Source organism: Colius striatus, chromosome 6, assembly GCF_028858725.1.
Source record: "Colius striatus isolate bColStr4 chromosome 6, bColStr4.1.hap1, whole genome shotgun sequence".
In the NCBI taxonomy this organism is placed as follows: Eukaryota; Metazoa; Chordata; class Aves; order Coliiformes; family Coliidae; genus Colius; species Colius striatus.
The window spans coordinates 29817095-29843678 of record NC_084764.1 but is presented as its reverse complement, the minus strand read 5'-3'; the positions used below and the strand labels follow the sequence as shown (position 1 = coordinate 29843678).

Genomic DNA, 26584 nt, shown 5'->3' with positions numbered 1-26584 from the left:
TTTCTCAGTAAAGACCAATTTGATGGTGTTTGACCTGTCACCAAACATTGAGAAGATGAAGGAATAATAATGATCTGGGAGAAAATTACTAGTGAAAGGGGAAAATATACATGAAATAGATACTTTGGATGGAAAGCATGTGAAATATCTTCAGAAGGAAGAGAGTCAGGTGGATCTGGAAGCATAGTGGGCTCTTATCCACTCAATTAAATACCTTTTAGGTGCAAGCACCTCTCTGACTTTAGATAGCACATGGATAATCAGTCCTCACAGTATGGTGACAGCATCAGTAACACAGATTGGATTCAAAGAATTCAACAAAATACCAAACTTGTGCTGCTCTCATCTGCTTTGGAGTGAGTGAGGAAAAAAATCAATACTCATTAGATTAGCTAAGTAGGGACAATATTGTTGGGACTGAAAGTTATTTTCTCTTTTCCATTTAGAGCTTGTGAATGATTTTGGGTCTGTCCAGCTGAGCCTTTGCCAAGGAGACAAATGATGATCTGGGGGTTAAGACTGAAAATGGTCTGAGGTTTGGTTTGACTTCTGTGCTGTTCCACAGGCTCCTCGTGTGACCTGGGGAATATTCTTAACCTTTCTGTAAAGTTGAGGCAACACGTCTCCTTTTACCATACTGCACGTCTTTAGATGGGGAGTGATTCTGGGCTGGTAGTCTCTGTTTATGACCAAGTTCAACTAAGTCTGTCTCCTTTTGTTCCAGGTGGACTTGAATCTTTCTTGGATTTGGTTTGATGATGGTGTCTCATCATTCAATGACTGGAGCTGCTGTATGAGGTTGCTACTGTCTACTCCCATTGGTTAAGGTGGGAAATCAGAGGGGCTGCTAAATCTCTCTGGGACTCTGGTGTGGTGGATTGACCCTGGCTGTAGTTACCGTGTGCCTGCCAAAGCTGCTCAGTCACTGCCCCTCCTCAGCTGGACAGGGGAGAGAAGATACCTAACAGAAAGCTCATGGGTTGAGATAACGATTGGGAGATCACTCAGCAATTAAAACCAAACTCCACTTGAAGAAAATTAATGTATTGATAATCAGAACAAAGAAAGGTAATGAGAAATAACAACTAAATCTTAAAACACCTTCCCCTTACTTCTCCGGTCTTCCTGGTTCTCTACCTCTTCCACCCCAGCAGCACAGGGGGATGGTGAATGGGGCTTATGGTCAGTTGATCACACATTGCCTCTGCCACTGCTTCCTCTCAGGAGGAGGACTGAGAGGGCCCTCCAAGGGAGACATGGGCCCCATCAGATAGAGGGAAAGCGTCTTAGCAGCTGCTCACAGAAGCCACCCCCACAGTGCCCGTGCTACCAAAACCTTGCTCTGCAAACCCACTACATGCTCCTTCCTGCTCAGGGCAGGAGGACTCCTCACATTCCTTCCCTGCTCCGGTGTGGTGTCCCTCTATTGTGCTAATGGACGGGGTCAGCACAAAGGACACAGACATCAAGTCAAAAGGAAATAGGCTTATTTTTATTTATGTTTAAAGCAATAAGATAACAAGTGAAATAATACAGCAAGTTTTGTTTAAAGCAGCAGAAAGAAGAAGAAAGGTGATGTGCCTAATCATTACTACGTCACTTTCACACAAGGCCAGCAAGTTTCATGCCTCTAGACAAAGAAAGGAGTAACATCTTGTAACATCTATCTTCACTAATAGTTACATTCTGTCTAAGTTACACGTTTCACTAATAATCCTACATATTTCACTAATGATCAGATAGCAATTTTAGATAATGTTTGGATAAGAAGTTAATCTGGAGGTCAAATTTGGTTTGGGGTCTATTGTTCAGGCTTCGCCCTCCCACAGGAGCCCCCTCCCACAAGAGACAGTCCTTCATTAACCTCTCTGAAGTGAGCCTCACCAACACAGCTCCGCCTGGACACTTCTTTCATTCTGTCAGCCAGCAGTCTTGTGATGTTGTCTTTCAGCTTACCAAAGCCACTCAGTGCCAATTCATGGGCAGCACTGTCCTCCACCAGCTGCTGGAAGAGGTTGAGTGGTTCAGCCTCTCGGAAGCCAGGGGGCAAGATGATCTCCTTGGGCACCTTCTCATTGCCAAAGAAGAAGTGATTGAGGCGCTTCTCCTTCAGGCACCAGTGCAGGTACCCCAGCACATCGTCTAGACGGCACAGGAAATACCTCTTGCACCACTTTGACAGGGGTATGAAAGTCAGGAGGTGCATTATAACTGTCTTCATGACATCGGTGGAAAAGACAGTTCCCTCCAGAATGCAAGTGCAGAGATGCAGGCAGGAGAGGTGGATGCTGTCATGGGGGGCGTTCTTGGCCACAAGCAAGAAGAACTTCGCCTCTGCCACATCACAGCTAGGAAGCCATGTCGTTCTTGAGCTGTAGAGGGAATTTGGTAAGGTCTCGCTGGTCAAGAAGATTTCTGAGTCACCTTCCTGCACCCCAAAGATGAACTCAACAAATAAATTTATCTGGGAGGCATTTGTCAGCTTCATCTTACAGGAGCGTGTAGAGGATTCCAGCTGCATCTGGTAGAGATGTGGATGAGACAACTCCTCCCAGGCTGATTTCACAAGCTTCTGGAACCAGAGGGCAGTTTCCTGCACATCCAGGTAGAGGTCTGTGCAGAGGGTGGTGAGGAGGCTATAGCTCTTATTCCTCCTCAGATCATCCTCAGGATCATGGAGGAAGCACAGCATGTTCTCCCCCAGCTGATTTCTGTTGCACGTGCATATCAGCATGACCTTGACGTGGGGCTCCTCTGGCAGGTAGAAGACATGCCCATAGGGGGCCTTCAGAGGCACAAGCACACGGAAAGCAGTATCATCTTTGTGTGGGTTCCAGCCTTCGGAGGCACTGTCCAAGATGATGAATGGCTGCAACACTGGGAAGAAGCTGTTTGCCAAGCGCTCTTGGAATATACCAAAGAGTTCCTCCACCATGTTCTCTACTATCTTTCTGTCATAGGTCAGGTTGGCCAGTGGCAACTGGAAGCAATCTGCAAAAAGTGTGTCCAGATTCCACGCAGCTTCAGGATCATCGTCACTTTCTTCTTCCTCATCCTCTTCTCTTTCATTGCTGGAGTTGTCCTCTCCACCGCTGCTGTCTGGTTTATGGCTCCTTTTCCTGAGCCACCAGAAGAGCCCCAAGAGCAGGACCAGGCCTGCAGCAATGACCCAGAAATACGAATGCTGGAAGACAGCAAAGAACTGGGCTCTCCAAGCAAAGCTGTGCTGCTCCTGCTGCTCCATCAGCCAAGTGGCCTTCAGGCTCAGATGCTCAGTGGTGTGGGAGGGAGTGAGCTGGCAGTGTGGAAAACAGGGCCAGGAATGGGGTTTGGTGGGAGAGCGGCCAAGGCAGGTGGGAGGCAGAAGGCCTGTGCCAGCCCTTCTAGCGGCTAGGCCCTGGGTGCGAGGGCAGAGCCCACCCCTGGGGCCCATGTTCCTGCCCTGATCCCCCTGCTCCCACCACCTGTGTACTCACCACTGTCCCAGAGCGTAATGGGCCTGTGCTGCCTGTGAGTCTCTTTGACTGCCCCACGATTACATGGCCTCTGATGTCACAGACACCGCAGCGCCTCATGGTAACCGGGTAACCGTGGCCCTCCCCTCCGCAGGCTTGACGGCCCACAGCTGCCCCAGGCAGCCAAAGGACTGACCCATCCTGACATTTCCTCAGTAGTCAGAGACTGACAAACTGGGGAACCGTGAGAGTCACAGACTCTGGTGATGTTCCATTTGGAAACCATAGCACAGAGGACGAAAAGTCCTGAAGAGAGTGACATGTCCTCAAACTGGTTATTGTTAAATATCGTTGCTATGGACAACTCTTGTTTTAAACAGGATTCGTATCAGCATGTAAGGTTGAGGGAATACCTTGTTGTAGCTGGTAGGATAAGGGATGACAGCTAATGACCTCAGATGGTTATACTGCTGTACAATACACCTCTAGGAAGAGACCTCACTTTCGTGTGAAATGTGGCATCACTTTCTTAGAATGAGTCAGACAGAATCATAGTATCTAGGTCGACCTGCTGCTGCAGGAGGGTTGGACTAGATGATCTCTAAAAGTCCCTTCCAACCTTACCATTCTATGATTCTCTGATTCTCTGATTCTATGATAGTATCACTTTGGTTGGAAAAGAGCTTTAAGATCCCTGAGTCCAACCACTTATCTCACACTGTTAAGCCCGCCACTAAACCATGTCCTTCAGCACCACAGCTATATGTCTAAATAACCCCAGCTCTTTCAGCCACTCCTCATAAGACTTGTTCTCCAGACCCTTCACCAGCTTCATTGCCTGTCTCTGTACACGGTCCAGGACCTTGATATCCTTCTTGCAGTGAGGGGCCCAGAACTGAACACAGTCCTCCTCGTAGGAGGACGATCACTTCCTTGGTCCTGCTGGTCATGCTGTTTCTCATATAAGCCAGGATGCCATTGGCCTTCTGGGCTGCCTGGGCACACTGCTGGCTCATATTCAGTGAGACTAGATATATCTGTGAATGACAGGAGATATGGATGAAGCAATGGCAAGTGGAAGCTAGAACGGGACAAGATAAAAAAGTCCTTCCAGGGAATTTTAATCTTCACCATAACTCTGATTTTTTTGTTTTTGTTTCTTTGTTTGTCATTGGACAAATCTTTGAGCTTTTATGTCTCCGTGTCCTCATTGATCAGATGGATAAACTGAGCATTTGAATGCATATAATTCCCACTGTAAGGAAGGTAATTGCGTGGGCTAAGTGCTTTGGAGGAGATACTGTGACGGAGGTAGATGTGGGTGGGAGTCCTGGGGAATGTCCCCTTGGCAGGCAGCCTTGGCAGGTGTGTTCAAATAGGATTGGGTTGATGTGTACCAGGGAATGGACAGAGATAATCAGGGGCAGAAAGTCTGACAGTGTGTGGTCCGTGATGACGGGAGACCTTTGGTTGTAAAAGGTGCTCTGAGATTCCATTGGCAGTGAAAATGTTACCTTGATTGCTGGCAAACTACTAAGTATTAGGGATTTTTTTTAACAGATTAGGTGAAGATCGTTTGGGTTATAAATTTGCATCCAGACCTCCAGATTATACTTGAATAGGAGCTAGAGGACTACATCTTTCTGTGCTGTGACCTCTCCCACTCTTATAAACACGACACGCTGTAAGGCTCAACCTCTGTGCACAACAGGTCCTCTTGGAGAATGGGTACAGGCTTCTTCTGGAAAAACGCTGTATTTTGAAGCAGATTGTTGTATTTTAAGAGAGGAGAGAGATTTTCCACAGCTCACTAAGCGTATTGAGAGGCCTATTATAATAATAACGGCACATTGTTAATAATTAATCCCTGTTATTAATAGAGAGACGTTCTAGCGAAGGATGCTGAGGTTCTTTCCAAAATGCTTCTGAATTTTTAACTGTTTCTGTCTGATAGTGATGTCACTTACACCTGTCTGTATCTGAGTACGTCTGCAACCTCTCCGTATTAAATGAAGGAAATTTAGTCTCATTATGAAGTTACTCTCGAGAGTCCATTACTAATGAAGCTGCTTCTTGTTTATTTTTGAAATTGCTTATAAACAACTTACATTATAAGTATACAATTACCAGAGAGTAATTACAGAATTACTGTAAACATACTGCAAGTTAATATTCACGTGAGTCTTTTTCTAGTTCTGAGGAAGGACACTACTGTGGCTGCTGGTGCACTATTAAGCAATGCATTGTGTCAGTGACAAGGAAAAGAAAAGGTTCACGTAGACATACCTTTATACAGAGATATTGCTGCGTTCAATCCAATGTGTGCAGCTTAGTTCAACAATGTCGTTTGACAGCCTGACACCTGTATTTTTGGGAAGCCTAAGGTTAAAGACAGCTGAAGGAAAGTGTTTGAATTCTACTATGAATATATTACCATAGGTGTGCTGTCATCTAAAGCAGAAAGAAATAAGTGAACTAGTAAAACAAATGACTTGGAAATCCATAGTGTGTAGCTCATTCATAAAAAAATATTCTTTGTTTGCTTAAACTACATTTTTACACATTCTTCACACAATTAGGAATTGGCTAGTGGTCTAAATTAAATTGGAATGATTATAGACCAGTAAAGTATTTCCTATTTCCATACTAACGCTGCACTTTTTGTGGATGAGTTTTACTCAGTTTTGCAAGGGCTAAATGACCAGAAGAATAACTGCAGTTAGTAGTAGCTCTTAAGGTACAACTCTTTCAGAACTGAGTAGTAGAGAACTGAAAATTTACAATAAAAATTGAAATAGTTGAAACCAGGAGTCTCTTTTGAAAATGTAATGTAAATGTTACTTCCCTCAACCTGCCGGCCACACTTTTCTTGCTGCATCCCAGGATGCCATTGGCCTTCTTGGCCACGAGGGCACATTGCTGGCTCATGTTTAGCTTATTATCAATCAGCACTCCCAGGTCTCTCTCTGCAGAGCTGCTCTTCAGCAGTTCGACCCCCAGCCTGTAGTGGTGCATGGGGTTGTTCCTTTCCAGATGCAGGACTCTGCACTTGTCCTTGTTGAACCTCACGAGGTTTGTCTCTGCCCAACTCTCAAGCCGGTCGAGATCCTGCTGAATGGCAGCACAGCCTCTGGGGAATCAGCCAGTCCTCCCAGTTTGGTGTCATCAGGGAACTTGCTGAGAGTACACTCAGTCCCCTTCTCCAGGTTGTTGATGAAGATGCTGACCAAGATTGGCCTCAGAACCAATCCCTGTGGAGCTCCACTGGCCACAGACTTCCAACTCGATTCTGTGCCATTGACCATCACCCTCTGGGCTCTGTCATTTAGCCAGCTCTCGATCCACCTCACCCTCTACTCATCCAATCCACATTGCCCGAGCTTTCTGATGAGGAGACAGTGTCAAAAGCCTTGCTGAAGTCAAGGTAGATGACATCCGCTGCTCTCCCCTCATCTAGCCAGTCAGTTATGCACTCCTAGATGGCTGTCAGGGTGGTCAAACAGGATTTCCCATTGGTGAAGCCATGTTGGCTCCCCCTGATAACCGTCTTTTCCTTTGTGTGTTCAGTGATAACATTCAGGATGAGTTGTTCCATCACCTTTCCAGGGATGGAGGTGAGGCTGACCGGCCTGTAGTTTCCTGGGATATCCTTCCTGCTTTTTTTGAAGACTGGTGTGACATTGACCTTTCTCCAGTCCTCAGACACCTCGTCTGTCCTCCATGATTGTTCAAAAAGGATGGAGAGAGCAATCATATCAGCCAGCTCCCTCAGCACTCTAGGATGCATCCCTTCAGGACCCATTGACTTATGAGCCTTACACTTGGCCACCAAGTCTTTAACCTCTTCCTCTTCCACCTAGGGCAAGTCCTCTGCCGTCCTGACCATCCTGTTATCCTTGCTGGACTGGACTTCCGGAGGGCCGGCCTTGACTGTAAAGACTGAAGCAAAGAAGGCATTCAGTACTTCGGCCTTCTCTGCATCATCGGTCACCAGGGCACCCTCAGTGTTTAGCAGTGGGCCCACATTCCCCCTCACCATCCTTCTGCTGCTGATGTACTTGAAGAATGCCTTATTGCTGTCCTTAACATCCCTGACTAAATTTAAAATTAAGCTCTGTAAAACTGAATGCTACAAACTATTTTTGGCCTAGATATTTCAAAATGATCCAAAACTAATGTGATTTCAAGACTGCAGTTTTAAGGGCTAGCTATCTAGTGAGGTCTGACCATGCAGTGATGTGGTGATAATGACTACATGACGTGCTAACCCAAGTGATCTTCAATATATTTATCTGAGTCACAGAAAAAATTATTCACCATGTTTTCGTAACTCCTTGAGTCTGACTGTTACCTGTGGTTCACAAAACTTATCCCATCTGTCGTGGTTTGGCCCAGCTATCACAGCAGCACCACAACAGTCTCTCGCTCGGTGCCCCCATTCACCCCCACCCCCATTAGGATGGCGGAGGCCCCAGCAAAATGGGAGTAAAAAGATAAGCAAGGTTGTTGTGGATTAAGACAAGGGCAGGGAGGACTCCCTGCCAATTACAGTTCTGGGCAAAACAGACTCCAGTAGTCGACTTAGAGAGGAAAGTAGGATCTTCAATATATTTATCTGAGTCACAGAAAAAAATATTAACCATGTTCATAACAACCTCATTACTGAAGGTGGCATATACGCTTGTACTTCCAAGTTTATTTCTGTAATATACAGATGTCTTGGATTTGTCTAGGATAGGGTTAGAAGCTGGAAAGAAGCTGGAAAGAGACACAGTCAAGACAACTGACTCAATCATAGCCAAGGGAATATTCCATACCATACGACATCATGCTCAGCATATAAACTGGGGGAGCTGGCCAAGGGTGGAGAGGGAATGGGCTGGTCATTGGGTTCCAGGTGGTGGGAGATTGCATTGTGCATCACTCACTTTGTGTATTCTTTTATTTGTCTTGTTATTATTTATTTTCTCTTTATGTTGTGCTACTAAACTGTCCTTATCTCAGTCCATGGGTTTATTACCTTTTTCTTATAATTCTGCCCATCTCACTGAGGTGAGGGGTAGGAGGGAATGAAGAGCTGATGGTGTTACTGGCTGGGCCTAAACCATGACTAGAAGCAGCAAACTGTGGTGTTGAACAGATGCTCAGAAACTGTGCATATGTTCTACTATTTTTCTTTAATATACTTATTTTCACATTACATTCTATACTGCATTGGACATAGGACTATCTGTTGTCGTCTGGGAGTGTGTCTGGAAGAATGATAGGTGGTCTGTTTTCTGCAGAAATTCCAACAAAATTAAATGGAATCATGGCAAAGCCTTTTTTCCTTCTTGCTCACAAAAGAAAGTGTTTTTATATTTTCCATTGCTTCCGCCTGTCTTCCAAACTATGCCCAGCTAGAGCCAACAAATGAAGCAGAGCATTCCCATTGAGTAGTATCTCCTTATATAGATAAGACTTGTAGTTATAAATATTATCGTAATAGAGCTTTAAGTTAAAAAAGAATGGAGATTAGGAAAGAAAGACTAATACACATTTTTTGAATATATTTAAACTGAGAACACTCCAGTGAAGCAGAATGATGCTGAACGTAAGATAGTAAGAAGTGGAAGATATTTTCAGGTATCATGAGTTGTAGAAGGCATATGTTTTTGCTGCAATAATTGTGAGGCAACAGAAAGAAAACCAGTTTGATCTTAAATCTACTTTGATTACCCAGATCACAGAAACCATCATGGACCACATTTGGAAAATGTACAGTGAAAGAATGAAAGTGTTTAACAGGGAATCTGAGGCATCAAGGAGAAGGAGAGATGAATGCTGGCCTACAATACTAAAAAAGTAATGCGTGATTTCTCATATACTTGTGTTTATTTTTGCAGATTCTTTGAGGATGCTTTATGCTTGATGACCAGTACTCTAGAAGCTTTTTATTTCTAAAGATGTGTCCGCAAAGGTTTTACAGCGTGTGTAGCAGAGGTGGTTTAAATGTGAATTCTTAGATATAGATTCTGCAGGAAAGTTAAAAAGTTGATCAAGAGCAATGAAATACAACAGCCAACTGACAAAGTTTAATTGGGAAAGATTCTGTATGAAGTACAGAACAATGAAGGTTTTTCTTCTAGGACAGAGATGACAAATTTATATTCACTTCTTGCTTGGGCCGAGGACTTGTTTAATACTTATTTCCTGTCTACGTCTGACCAAAAAAATCAGGGTCAGTCAATTGTGGGTACTTGATGAAGGACTAAACTGAAAATGGGAAGACTTGAATTTGTAACCCTTGAAAGGAAGAGGATGTCAATGCCGATGATAAGCATTTACAGCTATATATAGGGGAAGATCAAGAAGAGGACTAAAAATCCAGGGATAACACTCAGATATGTAGGGTAACGTTGCACAAAGAATTCAAATGACATTGTCTAGTGTATTCTTGATTGTTCCTTTAGTCTTGCTCTGTTTTTGTTACACACATTTCTTCCACTGAATAAAGCGGAAGATTGTAAAAATGTGGGCTTTTTTTCTTCTTTTGAGATTTAAAGAAGCATGTGGCAATGTATCATCTGCACTCAAAAATCGCAAGAATTTGAAATCCTTAACAAAACTGTTAGGAAGATCCAGCTATGTATCTCATAGCTCTCCCACTGGGTGAAGACAGGGCACCGTTTGGTGAGTGTATTAGAAAAGTTGACCAGTTGATGCAAAACCATCTTGCATATGCTGCTGATTTCATTGCAGAAGCTGCAACGCAATAGAGGGCTGAGATTTGAAAGAAACAGAAAACTAATAGGACTTAAGGTAATAAAGAAAAAATGCTTATGGTTATCTGCCAGCAGAAATGTTCTACATGAGTATACCCAGCAGTCGATGATCATGAACATCAGAAGATCGTTACTTAGAAAGGAGTGACAATGAAAAAGAAGATAAAGATTTGGTTACAAATGCAAACACCTATAGAGGTCAAAGAGTAAAGGTAGTTTAATTATCTCATATTCAGAAGACAGTTTTGGAGGTTAGGACAATGAGAGACAAAGAAGCTGTGTTTCTCAGTAAAGACCAATTTGATGGTGTTTGACCTGTCACCAAACATTGAGAAGATGAAGGAATAATAATGATCTGGGAGAAAATTACTAGTGAAAGGGGAAAATATACATGAAATAGATACTTTGGATGGAAAGCATGTGAAATATCTTCAGAAGGAAGAGAGTCAGGTGGATCTGGAAGCATAGTGGGCTCTTATCCACTCAATTAAATACCTTTTAGGTGCAAGCACCTCTCTGACTTTAGATAGCACATGGATAATCAGTCCTCACAGTATGGTGACAGCATCAGTAACACAGATTGGATTCAAAGAATTCAACAAAATACCAAACTTGTGCTGCTCTCATCTGCTTTGGAGTGAGTGAGGAAAAAAATCAATACTCATTAGATTAGCTAAGTAGGGACAATATTGTTGGGACTGAAAGTTATTTTCTCTTTTCCATTTAGAGCTTGTGAATGATTTTGGGTCTGTCCAGCTGAGCCTTTGCCAAGGAGACAAATGATGATCTGGGGGTTAAGACTGAAAATGGTCTGAGGTTTGGTTTGACTTCTGTGCTGTTCCACAGGCTCCTCGTGTGACCTGGGGAATATTCTTAACCTTTCTGTAAAGTTGAGGCAACACGTCTCCTTTTACCATACTGCACGTCTTTAGATGGGGAGTGATTCTGGGCTGGTAGTCTCTGTTTATGACCAAGTTCAACTAAGTCTGTCTCCTTTTGTTCCAGGTGGACTTGAATCTTTCTTGGATTTGGTTTGATGATGGTGTCTCATCATTCAATGACTGGAGCTGCTGTATGAGGTTGCTACTGTCTACTCCCATTGGTTAAGGTGGGAAATCAGAGGGGCTGCTAAATCTCTCTGGGACTCTGGTGTGGTGGATTGACCCTGGCTGTAGTTACCGTGTGCCTGCCAAAGCTGCTCAGTCACTGCCCCTCCTCAGCTGGACAGGGGAGAGAAGATACCTAACAGAAAGCTCATGGGTTGAGATAACGATTGGGAGATCACTCAGCAATTAAAACCAAACTCCACTTGAAGAAAATTAATGTATTGATAATCAGAACAAAGAAAGGTAATGAGAAATAACAACTAAATCTTAAAACACCTTCCCCTTACTTCTCCGGTCTTCCTGGTTCTCTACCTCTTCCACCCCAGCAGCACAGGGGGATGGTGAATGGGGCTTATGGTCAGTTGATCACACATTGCCTCTGCCACTGCTTCCTCTCAGGAGGAGGACTGAGAGGGCCCTCCAAGGGAGACATGGGCCCCATCAGATAGAGGGAAAGCGTCTTAGCAGCTGCTCACAGAAGCCACCCCCACAGTGCCCGTGCTACCAAAACCTTGCTCTGCAAACCCACTACATGCTCCTTCCTGCTCAGGGCAGGAGGACTCCTCACATTCCTTCCCTGCTCCGGTGTGGTGTCCCTCTATTGTGCTAATGGACGGGGTCAGCACAAAGGACACAGACATCAAGTCAAAAGGAAATAGGCTTATTTTTATTTATGTTTAAAGCAATAAGATAACAAGTGAAATAATACAGCAAGTTTTGTTTAAAGCAGCAGAAAGAAGAAGAAAGGTGATGTGCCTAATCATTACTACGTCACTTTCACACAAGGCCAGCAAGTTTCATGCCTCTAGACAAAGAAAGGAGTAACATCTTGTAACATCTATCTTCACTAATAGTTACATTCTGTCTAAGTTACACGTTTCACTAATAATCCTACATATTTCACTAATGATCAGATAGCAATTTTAGATAATGTTTGGATAAGAAGTTAATCTGGAGGTCAAATTTGGTTTGGGGTCTATTGTTCAGGCTTCGCCCTCCCACAGGAGCCCCCTCCCACAAGAGACAGTCCTTCATTAACCTCTCTGAAGTGAGCCTCACCAACACAGCTCCGCCTGGACACTTCTTTCATTCTGTCAGCCAGCAGTCTTGTGATGTTGTCTTTCAGCTTACCAAAGCCACTCAGTGCCAATTCATGGGCAGCACTGTCCTCCACCAGCTGCTGGAAGAGGTTGAGTGGTTCAGCCTCTCGGAAGCCAGGGGGCAAGATGATCTCCTTGGGCACCTTCTCATTGCCAAAGAAGAAGTGATTGAGGCGCTTCTCCTTCAGGCACCAGTGCAGGTACCCCAGCACATCGTCTAGACGGCACAGGAAATACCTCTTGCACCACTTTGACAGGGGTATGAAAGTCAGGAGGTGCATTATAACTGTCTTCATGACATCGGTGGAAAAGACAGTTCCCTCCAGAATGCAAGTGCAGAGATGCAGGCAGGAGAGGTGGATGCTGTCATGGGGGGCGTTCTTGGCCACAAGCAAGAAGAACTTCGCCTCTGCCACATCACAGCTAGGAAGCCATGTCGTTCTTGAGCTGTAGAGGGAATTTGGTAAGGTCTCGCTGGTCAAGAAGATTTCTGAGTCACCTTCCTGCACCCCAAAGATGAACTCAACAAATAAATTTATCTGGGAGGCATTTGTCAGCTTCATCTTACAGGAGCGTGTAGAGGATTCCAGCTGCATCTGGTATAGATCTGAAAGAGACAACTCCTCCCAGGCTGATTTCACAAGCTTCTGGAACCAGAGGGCAGTTTCCTGCACATCTAGGTAGAGGTCTGTGCAGAGGGTGGTGAGGAGGCTATAGGTCTTATTCCTCCTCCATTCATCCTCAGGATCATGGACGAAGCACAGCATGTTCTCCCCCATCTGATTTCTCTTGCATGTGCATATCAGCATGACCTTGACGTGGGGCTCCTCTGGCAGGTAGAAGACATGCCCATAGGGGGCCTTCAGAGGCACAAGCACACGGAAAGCAGTATCATCTTTGTGTGGGTTCCAGCCTTCGGAGGCACTGTCCAAGATGATGAATGGCTGCAACACTGGGAAGAAACTGTTTTCCAAACGCTCTCGGAATATATCAAAGAAGTTCTCCACCATGTTCTCTACTATCCTTCTGTCATAGGTCAGGTTGGCCAGTGGCAACTTGAACCAACTTGCAATAAGTGTGTCCAGATTCCACACAGCTTCAGGATCATCGTCACCTTCTTCATCCTCTTCTCTTTCATTGCTGGAGTTGTCCTCTCCACCACTGCTGTCTGGTTTATGGCTCCTTTTCCTGAGCCACCAGAAGAGCCCCAAGAGCAGGACCAGGACTGCAGCAATGACCCAGAAATACGAATGCTGGAAGACAGCAAAGAACTGGGCTCTCCAAGCAAAGCTGTGCTGCTCCTGTTGCTCCATCAGCCAAGTGGCCTTCAGGCTCAGATGCTCCTTACGCTGCTTGAAGCGCTCACGTGTGACTTCATCCAGCCCATCGCTGACCTTTTGTGGTGCCAGGATGAGGAATGATAAAACAGTGGAGAAGGAGCACATGAGCTCCATGGCCTGCAGGAGGAGGGAGAGAATGGATTCAGTGGGGTGGGAGGGAGGGAGCTGGCAGTGTGGAAAACAGGGCCAGGAATGGGGTCTGGTGGGAGAGGGGCCAAGGCAGGTGGGAGGCAGAAGGCCTGTGCCAGCCCTTCTAGCGGCTAGGCCCTGGGTGCGAGGGCAGAGCCCACCCCTGGGGCCCATGTTCCTGCCCTGATCCCCCTGCTCCCACCACCTGTGTACTCACCACTGTCCCAGAGCGTAATGGGCCTGTGCTGCCTGTGAGTCTCTTTGACTGCCCCACGATTACATGGCCTCTGATGTCACAGACACCGCAGCGCCTCATGGTAACCGGGTAACCGTGGCCCTCCCCTCCGCAGGCTTGACGGCCCACAGCTGCCCCAGGCAGCCAAAGGACTGACCCATCCTGACATTTCCTCAGTAGTCAGAGACTGACAAACTGGGGAACCGTGAGAGTCACAGACTCTGGTGATGTTCCATTTGGAAACCATAGCACAGAGGACGAAAAGTCCTGAAGAGAGTGACATGTCCTCAAACTGGTTATTGTTAAATATCGTTGCTATGGACAACTCTTGTTTTAAACAGGATTCGTATCAGCATGTAAGGTTGAGGGAATACCTTGTTGTAGCTGGTAGGATAAGGGATGACAGCTAATGACCTCAGATGGTTATACTGCTGTACAATACACCTCTAGGAAGAGACCTCACTTTCGTGTGAAATGTGGCATCACTTTCTTAGAATGAGTCAGACAGAATCATAGTATCTAGGTCGACCTGCTGCTGCAGGAGGGTTGGACTAGATGATCTCTAAAAGTCCCTTCCAACCTTACCATTCTATGATTCTCTGATTCTCTAATTCTATGATAGTATCACTTTGGTTGGAAAAGAGCTTTAAGATCCCTGAGTCCAACCACTTATCTCACACTGTTAAGCCCGCCACTAAACCATGTCCTTCAGCACCACAGCTATATGTCTAAATAACCCCAGCTCTTTCAGCCACTCCTCATAAGACTTGTTCTCCAGACCCTTCACCAGCTTCATTGCCTGTCTCTGTACACGGTCCAGGACCTTGATATCCTTCTTGCAGTGAGGGGCCCAGAACTGAACACAGTCCTCCTCGTAGGAGGACGATCACTTCCTTGGTCCTGCTGGTCATGCTGTTTCTCATATAAGCCAGGATGCCATTGGCCTTCTGGGCTGCCTGGGCACACTGCTGGCTCATATTCAGTGAGACTAGATATATCTGTGAATGACAGGAGATATGGATGAAGCAATGGCAAGTGGAAGCTGGAACGGGACAAGATAAAAAAGTCCTTCCAGGGAATTTTAATCTTCACCATAACTCTGATTTTTTTGTTTTTGTTTCTTTGTTTGTCATTGGACAAATCTTTGAGCTTTTATGTCTCCGTGTCCTCATTGATCAGATGGATAAACTGAGCATTTGAATGCATATAATTCCCACTGTAAGGAAGGTAATTGCGTGGGCTAAGTGCTTTGGAGGAGATACTGTGACGGAGGTAGATGTGGGTGGGAGTCCTGGGGAATGTCCCCTTGGCAGGCAGCCTTGGCAGGTGTGTTCAAATAGGATTGGGTTGATGTGTACCAGGGAATGGACAGAGATAATCAGGGGCAGAAAGTCTGACAGTGTGTGGTCCGTGATGACGGGAGACCTTTGGTGGTAAAAGGTGCTCTGAGATTCCATTGGCAGTGAAAATGTTACCTTGATTGCTGGCAAACTACTAAGTATTAGGGATTTTTTTTAACAGATTAGGTGAAGATCGTTTGGGTTATAAATTTGCATCCAGACCTCCAGATTATACTTGAATAGGAGCTAGAGGACTACATCTTTCTGTGCTGTGACCTCTCCCACTCTTATAAACACGACACGCTGTAAGGCTCAACCTCTGTGCACAACAGGTCCTCTTGGAGAATGGGTACAGGCTTCTTCTGGAAAAACACTGTATTTTGAAGCAGATTGTTGTATTTTAAGAGAGGAGAGAGATTTTCCACAGCTCACTAAGCGTATTGAGAGGCCTATTATAATAATAACGGCACATTGTTAATAATTAATCCCTGTTATTAATAGAGAGACGTTCTAGCGAAGGATGCTGAGGTTCTTTCCAAAATGCTTCTGAATTTTTAACTGTTTCTGTCTGATAGTGATGTCACTTACACCTGTCTGTATCTGAGTACGTCTGCAACCTCTCCGTATTAAATGAAGGAAATTTAGTCTCATTATGAAGTTACTCTCGAGAGTCCATTACTAATGAAGCTGCTTCTTGTTTATTTTTGAAATTGCTTATAAACAACTTACATTATAAGTATACAATTACCAGAGAGTAATTACAGAATTACTGTAAACATACTGCAAGTTAATATTCACGTGAGTCTTTTTCTAGTTCTGAGGAAGGACACTACTGTGGCTGCTGGTGCACTATTAAGCAATGCATTGTGTCAGTGACAAGGAAAAGAAAAGGTTCACGTAGACATACCTTTATACAGAGATATTGCTGCGTTCAATCCAATGTGTGCAGCTTAGTTCAACAATGTCGTTTGACAGCCTGACACCTGTATTTTTGGGAAGCCTAAGGTTAAAGACAGCTGAAGGAAAGTGTTTGAATTCTACTATGAATATATTACCATAGGTGTGCTGTCATCTAAAGCAGAAAGAAATAAGTGAACTAGTAAAACAAATGACTTGGAAATCCATAGTGTGTAGCTCATTCATAAAAAAATATTCTTTGTTTGCTTAAACTACATTTTTACACATTCTTCACACAATTAGGAATTGGCTAGTGGTCTAAATTAAATTGGAATGATTATAGACCAGTAAAGTATTTCCTATTTCCATACTAACGCTGCACTTTTTGTGGATGAGTTTTACTCAGTTTTGCAAGGGCTAAATGACCAGAAGAATAACTGCAGTTAGTAGTAGCTCTTAAGGTACAACTCTTTCAGAACTGAGTAGTAGAGAACTGAAAATTTACAATAAAAATTGAAATAGTTGAAACCAGGAGTCTCTTTTGAAAATGTAATGTAAATGTTACTTCCCTCAACCTGCCGGCCACACTTTTCTTGCTGCATCCCAGGATGCCATTGGCCTTCTTGGCCACGAGGGCACATTGCTGGCTCATGTTTAGCTTATTATCAATCAGCACTCCCAGGTCTCTCTCTGCAGAGCTGCTCTTCAGCAGTTCGACCCCCAGCCTGTAGTGGTGCATGGGGTTGTTCCTTTCCAGATGCAGGACTCTGCACTTGTCCTTGTTGAACCTCACGAGGTTTGTCTCTGCCCAACTCTCAAGCCGGTCGAGATCCTGCTGAATGGCAGCACAGCCTCTGGGGAATCAGCCAGTCCTCCCAGTTTGGTGTCATCAGGGAACTTGCTGAGAGTACACTCAGTCCCCTTCTCCAGGTTGTTGATGAAGATGCTGACCAAGATTGGCCTCAGAACCAATCCCTGTGGAGCTCCACTGGCCACAGACTTCCAACTCGATTCTGTGCCATTGACCATCACCCTCTGGGCTCTGTCATTTAGCCAGCTCTCGATCCACCTCACCCTCTACTCATCCAATCCACATTGCCCGAGCTTTCTGATGAGGAGACAGTGTCAAAAGCCTTGCTGAAGTCAAGGTAGATGACATCCGCTGCTCTCCCCTCATCTAGCCAGTCAGTTATGCACTCCTAGATGGCTGTCAGGGTGGTCAAACAGGATTTCCCATTGGTGAAGCCATGTTGGCTCCCCCTGATAACCGTCTTTTCCTTTGTGTGTTCAGTGATAACATTCAGGATGAGTTGTTCCATCACCTTTCCAGGGATGGAGGTGAGGCTGACCGGCCTGTAGTTTCCTGGGATATCCTTCCTGCTTTTTTTGAAGACTGGTGTGACATTGACCTTTCTCCAGTCCTCAGACACCTCGTCTGTCCTCCATGATTGTTCAAAAAGGATGGAGAGAGCAATCATATCAGCCAGCTCCCTCAGCACTCTAGGATGCATCCCTTCAGGACCCATTGACTTATGAGCCTTACACTTGGCCACCAAGTCTTTAACCTCTTCCTCTTCCACCTAGGGCAAGTCCTCTGCCGTCCTGACCATCCTGTTATCCTTGCTGGACTGGACTTCCGGAGGGCCGGCCTTGACTGTAAAGACTGAAGCAAAGAAGGCATTCAGTACTTCGGCCTTCTCTGCATCATCGGTCACCAGGGCACCCTCAGTGTTTAGCAGTGGGCCCACATTCCCCCTCACCATCCTTCTGCTGCTGATGTACTTGAAGAATGCCTTATTGCTGTCCTTAACATCCCTGACTAAATTTAAAATTAAGCTCTGTAAAACTGAATGCTACAAACTATTTTTGGCCTAGATATTTCAAAATGATCCAAAACTAATGTGATTTCAAGACTGCAGTTTTAAGGGCTAGCTATCTAGTGAGGTCTGACCATGCAGTGATGTGGTGATAATGACTACATGACGTGCTAACCCAAGTGATCTTCAATATATTTATCTGAGTCACAGAAAAAATTATTCACCATGTTTTCGTAACTCCTTGAGTCTGACTGTTACCTGTGGTTCACAAAACTTATCCCATCTGTCGTGGTTTGGCCCAGCTATCACAGCAGCACCACAACAGTCTCTCGCTCGGTGCCCCCATTCACCCCCACCCCCATTAGGATGGCGGAGGCCCCAGCAAAATGGGAGTAAAAAGATAAGCAAGGTTGTTGTGGATTAAGACAAGGGCAGGGAGGACTCCCTGCCAATTACAGTTCTGGGCAAAACAGACTCCAGTAGTCGACTTAGAGAGGAAAGTAGGATCTTCAATATATTTATCTGAGTCACAGAAAAAAATATTAACCATGTTCATAACAACCTCATTACTGAAGGTGGCATATACGCTTGTACTTCCAAGTTTATTTCTGTAATATACAGATGTCTTGGATTTGTCTAGGATAGGGTTAGAAGCTGGAAAGAAGCTGGAAAGAGACACAGTCAAGACAACTGACTCAATCATAGCCAAGGGAATATTCCATACCATACGACATCATGCTCAGCATATAAACTGGGGGAGCTGGCCAAGGGTGGAGAGGGAATGGGCTGGTCATTGGGTTCCAGGTGGTGGGAGATTGCATTGTGCATCACTCACTTTGTGTATTCTTTTATTTGTCTTGTTATTATTTATTTTCTCTTTATGTTGTGCTACTAAACTGTCCTTATCTCAGTCCATGGGTTTATTACCTTTTTCTTATAATTCTGCCCATCTCACTGAGGTGAGGGGTAGGAGGGAATGAAGAGCTGATGGTGTTACTGGCTGGGCCTAAACCATGACTAGAAGCAGCAAACTGTGGTGTTGAACAGATGCTCAGAAACTGTGCATATGTTCTACTATTTTTCTTTAATATACTTATTTTCACATTACATTCTGTACTGCATTGGACATAGGACTATCTGTTGTCGTCTGGGAGTGTGTCTGGAAGAATGATAGGTGGTCTGTTTTCTGCAGAAATTCCAACAAAATTAAATGGAATCATGGCAAAGCCTTTTTTCCTTCTTGCTCACAAAAGAAAGTGTTTTTATATTTTCCATTGCTTCCGCCTGTCTTCCAAACTATGCCCAGCTAGAGCCAACAAATGAAGCAGAGCATTCCCATTGAGTAATGTCTCCTTATATAGATAAGACTTGTAGTTATAAATATTATCGTAATAGAGCTTTAAGTTAAAAAAGAATGGAGATTAGGAAAGAAAGACTAATACACATTTTTTGAATATATTTAAACTGAGAACACTCCAGTGAAGCAGAATGATGCTGAACGTAAGATAGTAAGAAGTGGAAGATATTTTCAGGTATCATGAGTTGTAGAAGGCATATGTTTTTGCTGCAATAATTGTGAGGCAACAGAAAGAAAACCAGTTTGATCTTAAATCTACTTTGATTACCCAGATCACAGAAACCATCATGGACCACATTTGGAAAATGTACAGTGAAAGAATGAAAGTGTTTAACAGGGAATCTGAGGCATCAAGGAGAAGGAGAGATGAATGCTGGCCTACAATACTAAAAAAGTAATGCGTGATTTCTCATATACTTGTGTTTATTTTTGCAGATTCTTTGAGGATGCTTTATGCTTGATGACCAGTACTCTAGAAGCTTTTTATTTCTAAAGATGTGTCCGCAAAGGTTTTACAGCGTGTGTAGCAGAGGTGGTTTAAATGTGAATTCTTAGATATAGATTCTGCAGGAAAGTTAAAAAGTTGATCAAGAGCAATGAAATACAACAGCCAACTGACAAAGTTTAATTGGGAAAGATTCTGTATGAAGTACAGAACAATGAAGGTTTTTCTTCTAGGACAGAGATGACAAATTTATATTCACTTCTTGCTTGGGCCGAGGACTTGTTTAATACTTATTTCCTGTCTACGTCTGACCAAAAAAATCAGGGTCAGTCAATTGTGGGTACTTGATGAAGGACTAAACTGAAAATGGGAAGACTTGAATTTGTAACCCTTGAAAGGAAGAGGATGTCAATGCCGATGATAAGCATTTACAGCTATATATAGGGGAAGATCAAGAAGAGGACTAAAAATCCAGGGATAACACTCAGATATGTAGGGTAACGTTGCACAAAGAATTCAAATGACATTGTCTAGTGTATTCTTGATTGTTCCTTTAGTCTTGCTCTGTTTTTGTTACACACATTTCTTCCACTGAATAAAGCGGAAGATTGTAAAAATGTGGGCTTTTTTTCTTCTTTTGAGATTTAAAGAAGCATGTGGCAATGTATCATCTGCACTCAAAAATCGCAAGAATTTGAAATCCTTAACAAAACTGTTAGGAAGATCCAGCTATGTATCTCATAGCTCTCCCACTGGGTGAAGACAGGGCACCGTTTGGTGAGTGTATTAGAAAAGTTGACCAGTTGATGCAAAACCATCTTGCATATGCTGCTGATTTCATTGCAGAAGCTGCAACGCAATAGAGGGCTGAGATTTGAAAGAAACAGAAAACTAATAGGACTTAAGGTAATAAAGAAAAAATGCTTATGGTTATCTGCCAGCAGAAATGTTCTACATGAGTATACCCAGCAGTCGATGATCATGAACATCAGAAGATCGTTACTTAGAAAGGAGTGACAATGAAAAAGAAGATAAAGATTTGGTTACAAATGCAAACACCTATAGAGGTCAAAGAGTAAAGGTAGTTTAATTATCTCATATTCAGAAGACAGTTTTGGAGGTTAGGACAATGAGAGACAAAGAAGCTGTGTTTCTCAGTAAAGACCAATTTGATGGTGTTTGACCTGTCACCAAACATTGAGAAGATGAAGGAATAATAATGATCTGGGAGAAAATTACTAGTGAAAGGGGAAAATATACATGAAATAGATACTTTGGATGGAAAGCATGTGAAATATCTTCAGAAGGAAGAGAGTCAGGTGGATCTGGAAGCATAGTGGGCTCTTATCCACTCAATTAAATACCTTTTAGGTGCAAGCACCTCTCTGACTTTAGATAGCACATGGATAATCAGTCCTCACAGTATGGTGACAGCATCAGTAACACAGATTGGATTCAAAGAATTCAACAAAATACCAAACTTGTGCTGCTCTCATCTGCTTTGGAGTGAGTGAGGAAAAAAATCAATACTCATTAGATTAGCTAAGTAGGGACAATATTGTTGGGACTGAAAGTTATTTTCTCTTTTCCATTTAGAGCTTGTGAATGATTTTGGGTCTGTCCAGCTGAGCCTTTGCCAAGGAGACAAATGATGATCTGGGGGTTAAGACTGAAAATGGTCTGAGGTTTGGTTTGACTTCTGTGCTGTTCCACAGGCTCCTCGTGTGACCTGGGGAATATTCTTAACCTTTCTGTAAAGTTGAGGCAACACGTCTCCTTTTACCATACTGCACGTCTTTAGATGGGGAGTGATTCTGGGCTGGTAGTCTCTGTTTATGACCAAGTTCAACTAAGTCTGTCTCCTTTTGTTCCAGGTGGACTTGAATCTTTCTTGGATTTGGTTTGATGATGGTGTCTCATCATTCAATGACTGGAGCTGCTGTATGAGGTTGCTACTGTCTACTCCCATTGGTTAAGGTGGGAAATCAGAGGGGCTGCTAAATCTCTCTGGGACTCTGGTGTGGTGGATTGACCCTGGCTGTAGTTACCGTGTGCCTGCCAAAGCTGCTCAGTCACTGCCCCTCCTCAGCTGGACAGGGGAGAGAAGATACCTAACAGAAAGCTCATGGGTTGAGATAACGATTGGGAGATCACTCAGCAATTAAAACCAAACTCCACTTGAAGAAAATTAATGTATTGATAATCAGAACAAAGAAAGGTAATGAGAAATAACAACTAAATCTTAAAACACCTTCCCCTTACTTCTCCGGTCTTCCTGGTTCTCTACCTCTTCCACCCCAGCAGCACAGGGGGATGGTGAATGGGGCTTATGGTCAGTTGATCACACATTGCCTCTGCCACTGCTTCCTCTCAGGAGGAGGACTGAGAGGGCCCTCCAAGGGAGACATGGGCCCCATCAGATAGAGGGAAAGCGTCTTAGCAGCTGCTCACAGAAGCCACCCCCACAGTGCCCGTGCTACCAAAACCTTGCTCTGCAAACCCACTACATGCTCCTTCCTGCTCAGGGCAGGAGGACTCCTCACATTCCTTCCCTGCTCCGGTGTGGTGTCCCTCTATTGTGCTAATGGACGGGGTCAGCACAAAGGACACAGACATCAAGTCAAAAGGAAATAGGCTTATTTTTATTTATGTTTAAAGCAATAAGATAACAAGTGAAATAATACAGCAAGTTTTGTTTAAAGCAGCAGAAAGAAGAAGAAAGGTGATGTGCCTAATCATTACTACGTCACTTTCACACAAGGCCAGCAAGTTTCATGCCTCTAGACAAAGAAAGGAGTAACATCTTGTAACATCTATCTTCACTAATAGTTACATTCTGTCTAAGTTACACGTTTCACTAATAATCCTACATATTTCACTAATGATCAGATAGCAATTTTAGATAATGTTTGGATAAGAAGTTAATCTGGAGGTCAAATTTGGTTTGGGGTCTATTGTTCAGGCTTCGCCCTCCCACAGGAGCCCCCTCCCACAAGAGACAGTCCTTCATTAACCTCTCTGAAGTGAGCCTCACCAACACAGCTCCGCCTGGACACTTCTTTCATTCTGTCAGCCAGCAGTCTTGTGATGTTGTCTTTCAGCTTACCAAAGCCACTCAGTGCCAATTCATGGGCAGCACTGTCCTCCACCAGCTGCTGGAAGAGGTTGAGTGGTTCAGCCTCTCGGAAGCCAGGGGGCAAGATGATCTCCTTGGGCACCTTCTCATTGCCAAAGAAGAAGTGATTGAGGCGCTTCTCCTTCAGGCACCAGTGCAGGTACCCCAGCACATCGTCTAGACGGCACAGGAAATACCTCTTGCACCACTTTGACAGGGGTATGAAAGTCAGGAGGTGCATTATAACTGTCTTCATGACATCGGTGGAAAAGACAGTTCCCTCCAGAATGCAAGTGCAGAGATGCAGGCAGGAGAGGTGGATGCTGTCATGGGGGGCGTTCTTGGCCACAAGCAAGAAGAACTTCGCCTCTGCCACATCACAGCTAGGAAGCCATGTCGTTCTTGAGCTGTAGAGGGAATTTGGTAAGGTCTCGCTGGTCAAGAAGATTTCTGAGTCACCTTCCTGCACCCCAAAGATGAACTCAACAAATAAATTTATCTGGGAGGCATTTGTCAGCTTCATCTTACAGGAGCGTGTAGAGGATTCCAGCTGCATCTGGTAGAGATGTGGATGAGACAACTCCTCCCAGGCTGATTTCACAAGCTTCTGGAACCAGAGGGCAGTTTCCTGCACATCCAGGTAGAGGTCTGTGCAGAGGGTGGTGAGGAGGCTATAGCTCTTATTCCTCCTCAGATCATCCTCAGGATCATGGAGGAAGCACAGCATGTTCTCCCCCAGCTGATTTCTGTTGCACGTGCATATCAGCATGACCTTGACGTGGGGCTCCTCTGGCAGGTAGAAGACATGCCCATAGGGGGCCTTCAGAGGCACAAGCACACGGAAAGCAGTATCATCTTTGTGTGGGTTCCAGCCTTCGGAGGCACTGTCCAAGATGATGAATGGCTGCAACACTGGGAAGAAGCTGTTTGCCAAGCGCTCTTGGAATATACCAAAGAGTTCCTCCACCATGTTCTCTACTATCTTTCTGTCATAGGTCAGGTTGGCCAGTGGCAACTGGAAGCAATCTGCAAAAAGTGTGTCCAGATTCCACGCAGCTTCAGGATCATCGTCACTTTCTTCTTCCTCATCCTCTTCTCTTTCATTGCTGGAGTTGTCCTCTCCACCGCTGCTGTCTGGTTTATGGCTCCTTTTCCTGAGCCACCAGAAGAGCCCCAAGAGCAGGACCAGGCCTGCAGCAATGACCCAGAAATACGAATGCTGGAAGACAGCAAAGAACTGGGCTCTCCAAGCAAAGCTGTGCTGCTCCTGCTGCTCCATCAGCCAAGTGGCCTTCAGGCTCAGATGCTCAGTGGTGTGGGAGGGAGTGAGCTGGCAGTGTGGAAAACAGGGCCAGGAATGGGGTTTGGTGGGAGAGCGGCCAAGGCAGGTGGGAGGCAGAAGGCCTGTGCCAGCCCTTCTAGCGGCTAGGCCCTGGGTGCGAGGGCAGAGCCCACCCCTGGGGCCCATGTTCCTGCCCTGATCCCCCTGCTCCCACCACCTGTGTACTCACCACTGTCCCAGAGCGTAATGGGCCTGTGCTGCCTGTGAGTCTCTTTGACTGCCCCACGATTACATGGCCTCTGATGTCACAGACACCGCAGCGCCTCATGGTAACCGGGTAACCGTGGCCCTCCCCTCCGCAGGCTTGACGGCCCACAGCTGCCCCAGGCAGCCAAAGGACTGACCCATCCTGACATTTCCTCAGTAGTCAGAGACTGACAAACTGGGGAACCGTGAGAGTCACAGACTCTGGTGATGTTCCATTTGGAAACCATAGCACAGAGGACGAAAAGTCCTGAAGAGAGTGACATGTCCTCAAACTGGTTATTGTTAAATATCGTTGCTATGGACAACTCTTGTTTTAAACAGGATTCGTATCAGCATGTAAGGTTGAGGGAATACCTTGTTGTAGCTGGTAGGATAAGGGATGACAGCTAATGACCTCAGATGGTTATACTGCTGTACAATACACCTCTAGGAAGAGACCTCACTTTCGTGTGAAATGTGGCATCACTTTCTTAGAATGAGTCAGACAGAATCATAGTATCTAGGTCGACCTGCTGCTGCAGGAGGGTTGGACTAGATGATCTCTAAAAGTCCCTTCCAACCTTACCATTCTATGATTCTCTGATTCTCTGATTCTCTGATTCTCTGATAGTATCACTTTGGTTGGAAAAGAGCTTTAAGATCCCTGAGTCCAACCACTTATCTCACACTGTTAAGCCCGCCACTAAACCATGTCCTTCAGCACCACAGCTATATGTCTAAATAACCCCAGCTCTTTCAGCCACTCCTCATAAGACTTGTTCTCCAGACCCTTCACCAGCTTCATTGCCTGTCTCTGTACACGGTCCAGGACCTTGATATCCTTCTTGCAGTGAGGGGCCCAGAACTGAACACAGTCCTCCTCGTAGGAGGACGATCACTTCCTTGGTCCTGCTGGTCATGCTGTTTCTCATATAAGCCAGGATGCCATTGGCCTTCTGGGCTGCCTGGGCACACTGCTGGCTCATATTCAGTGAGACTAGATATATCTGTGAATGACAGGAGATATGGATGAAGCAATGGCAAGTGGAAGCTGGAATGGGACAAGATAAAAATGTCCTTCCAGGGAATTTTAATCTTCACCATAACTCTGATTTTTTTTGTTTTTGTTTCTTTGTTTGTCATTGGACAAATCTTTGAGCTTTTATGTCTCCGTGTCCTCATTGATCAGATGGATAAACTGAGCATTTGAATGCATATAATTCCCACTGTAAGGAAGGTAATTGCGTGGGCTAAGTGCTTTGGAGGAGATACTGTGACGGAGGTAGATGTGGGTGGGAGTCCTAGGGAATGTCCCCTTGGCAGGCAGCCTTGGCAGGTGTGTTCAGATAGGATTGGGTTGATGTGTACCAGGGAATGGACAGAGATAATCAGGGGCAGAAAGTCCGACAGTGTGTGGTCTGTGATGACGGGAGACCTTTGGTGGTAAAAGGTGCTCTGAGATTCCATTGGCAGTGAAAATGTTACCTTGATTGCTGGCAAACTACTAAGTATTAGGGATTTTTTTTAACAGATTAGGTGAAGATCGTTTGGGTTATAAATTTGCATCCAGACCTCCAGATTATACTTGAATAGGAGCTAGAGGACTACATCTTTCTGTGCTGTGACCTCTCCCACTCTTATAAACCCGACACGCTGTAAGGCTCAACCTCTGTGCACAACAGGTCCTCTTGGAGAATGGGTACAGGCTTCTTCTGGAAAAACACTGTATTTTGAAGCAGATTGTTGTATTTTAAGAGAGGAGAGAGATTTTCCACAGCTCACTAAGCGTATTGAGAGGCCTATTATAATAATAACGGCACATTGTTAATAATTAATCCCTGTTATTAATAGAGAGACGTTCTAGCGAAGGATGCTGAGGTTCTTTCCAAAATGCTTCTGAATTTTTAACTGTTTCTGTCTGATAGTGATGTCACTTACACCTGTCTGTATCTGAGT

General features: G+C 44.7%; 3 protein-coding genes across 3 annotated transcripts; all 3 read right to left on the bottom strand.

Annotated features, from left to right (window-relative positions):
- Positions 1–1801: 1801 nt before the first annotated feature.
- LOC133625673 (inositol 1,4,5-trisphosphate receptor-interacting protein-like 1) lies at positions 1802–3244 on the bottom strand. The gene has a single exon (XM_061998829.1). The coding sequence runs from the start codon at positions 3242–3244 to the stop codon at positions 1802–1804; it is 1443 nt and encodes a 480-aa protein (XP_061854813.1).
- Positions 3245–12301: 9057 nt separating this feature from the next.
- Positions 12302–13879, bottom strand: LOC133625672 (inositol 1,4,5-trisphosphate receptor-interacting protein-like 1). Its single transcript, XM_061998828.1, has one exon. The coding sequence runs from the start codon at positions 13877–13879 to the stop codon at positions 12302–12304; it is 1578 nt and encodes a 525-aa protein (XP_061854812.1).
- A 9057-nt stretch (positions 13880–22936) lies between these two features.
- On the bottom strand, positions 22937–24379 carry LOC133625671 (inositol 1,4,5-trisphosphate receptor-interacting protein-like 1). Its single transcript, XM_061998827.1, has one exon. The coding sequence runs from the start codon at positions 24377–24379 to the stop codon at positions 22937–22939; it is 1443 nt and encodes a 480-aa protein (XP_061854811.1).
- Positions 24380–26584: the final 2205 nt, after the last annotated feature.

Coding starts and splice junctions, on each gene's coding strand:
- LOC133625672 (XM_061998828.1), bottom strand. CDS start 13,879: ATGGAGCTCATGTGCTCCTTCTCCACTGTTTTATCATTCCTCATCCTG.
- LOC133625671 (XM_061998827.1), bottom strand. CDS start 24,379: ATGGAGCAGCAGGAGCAGCACAGCTTTGCTTGGAGAGCCCAGTTCTTT.
- LOC133625673 (XM_061998829.1), bottom strand. CDS start 3,244: ATGGAGCAGCAGGAGCAGCACAGCTTTGCTTGGAGAGCCCAGTTCTTT.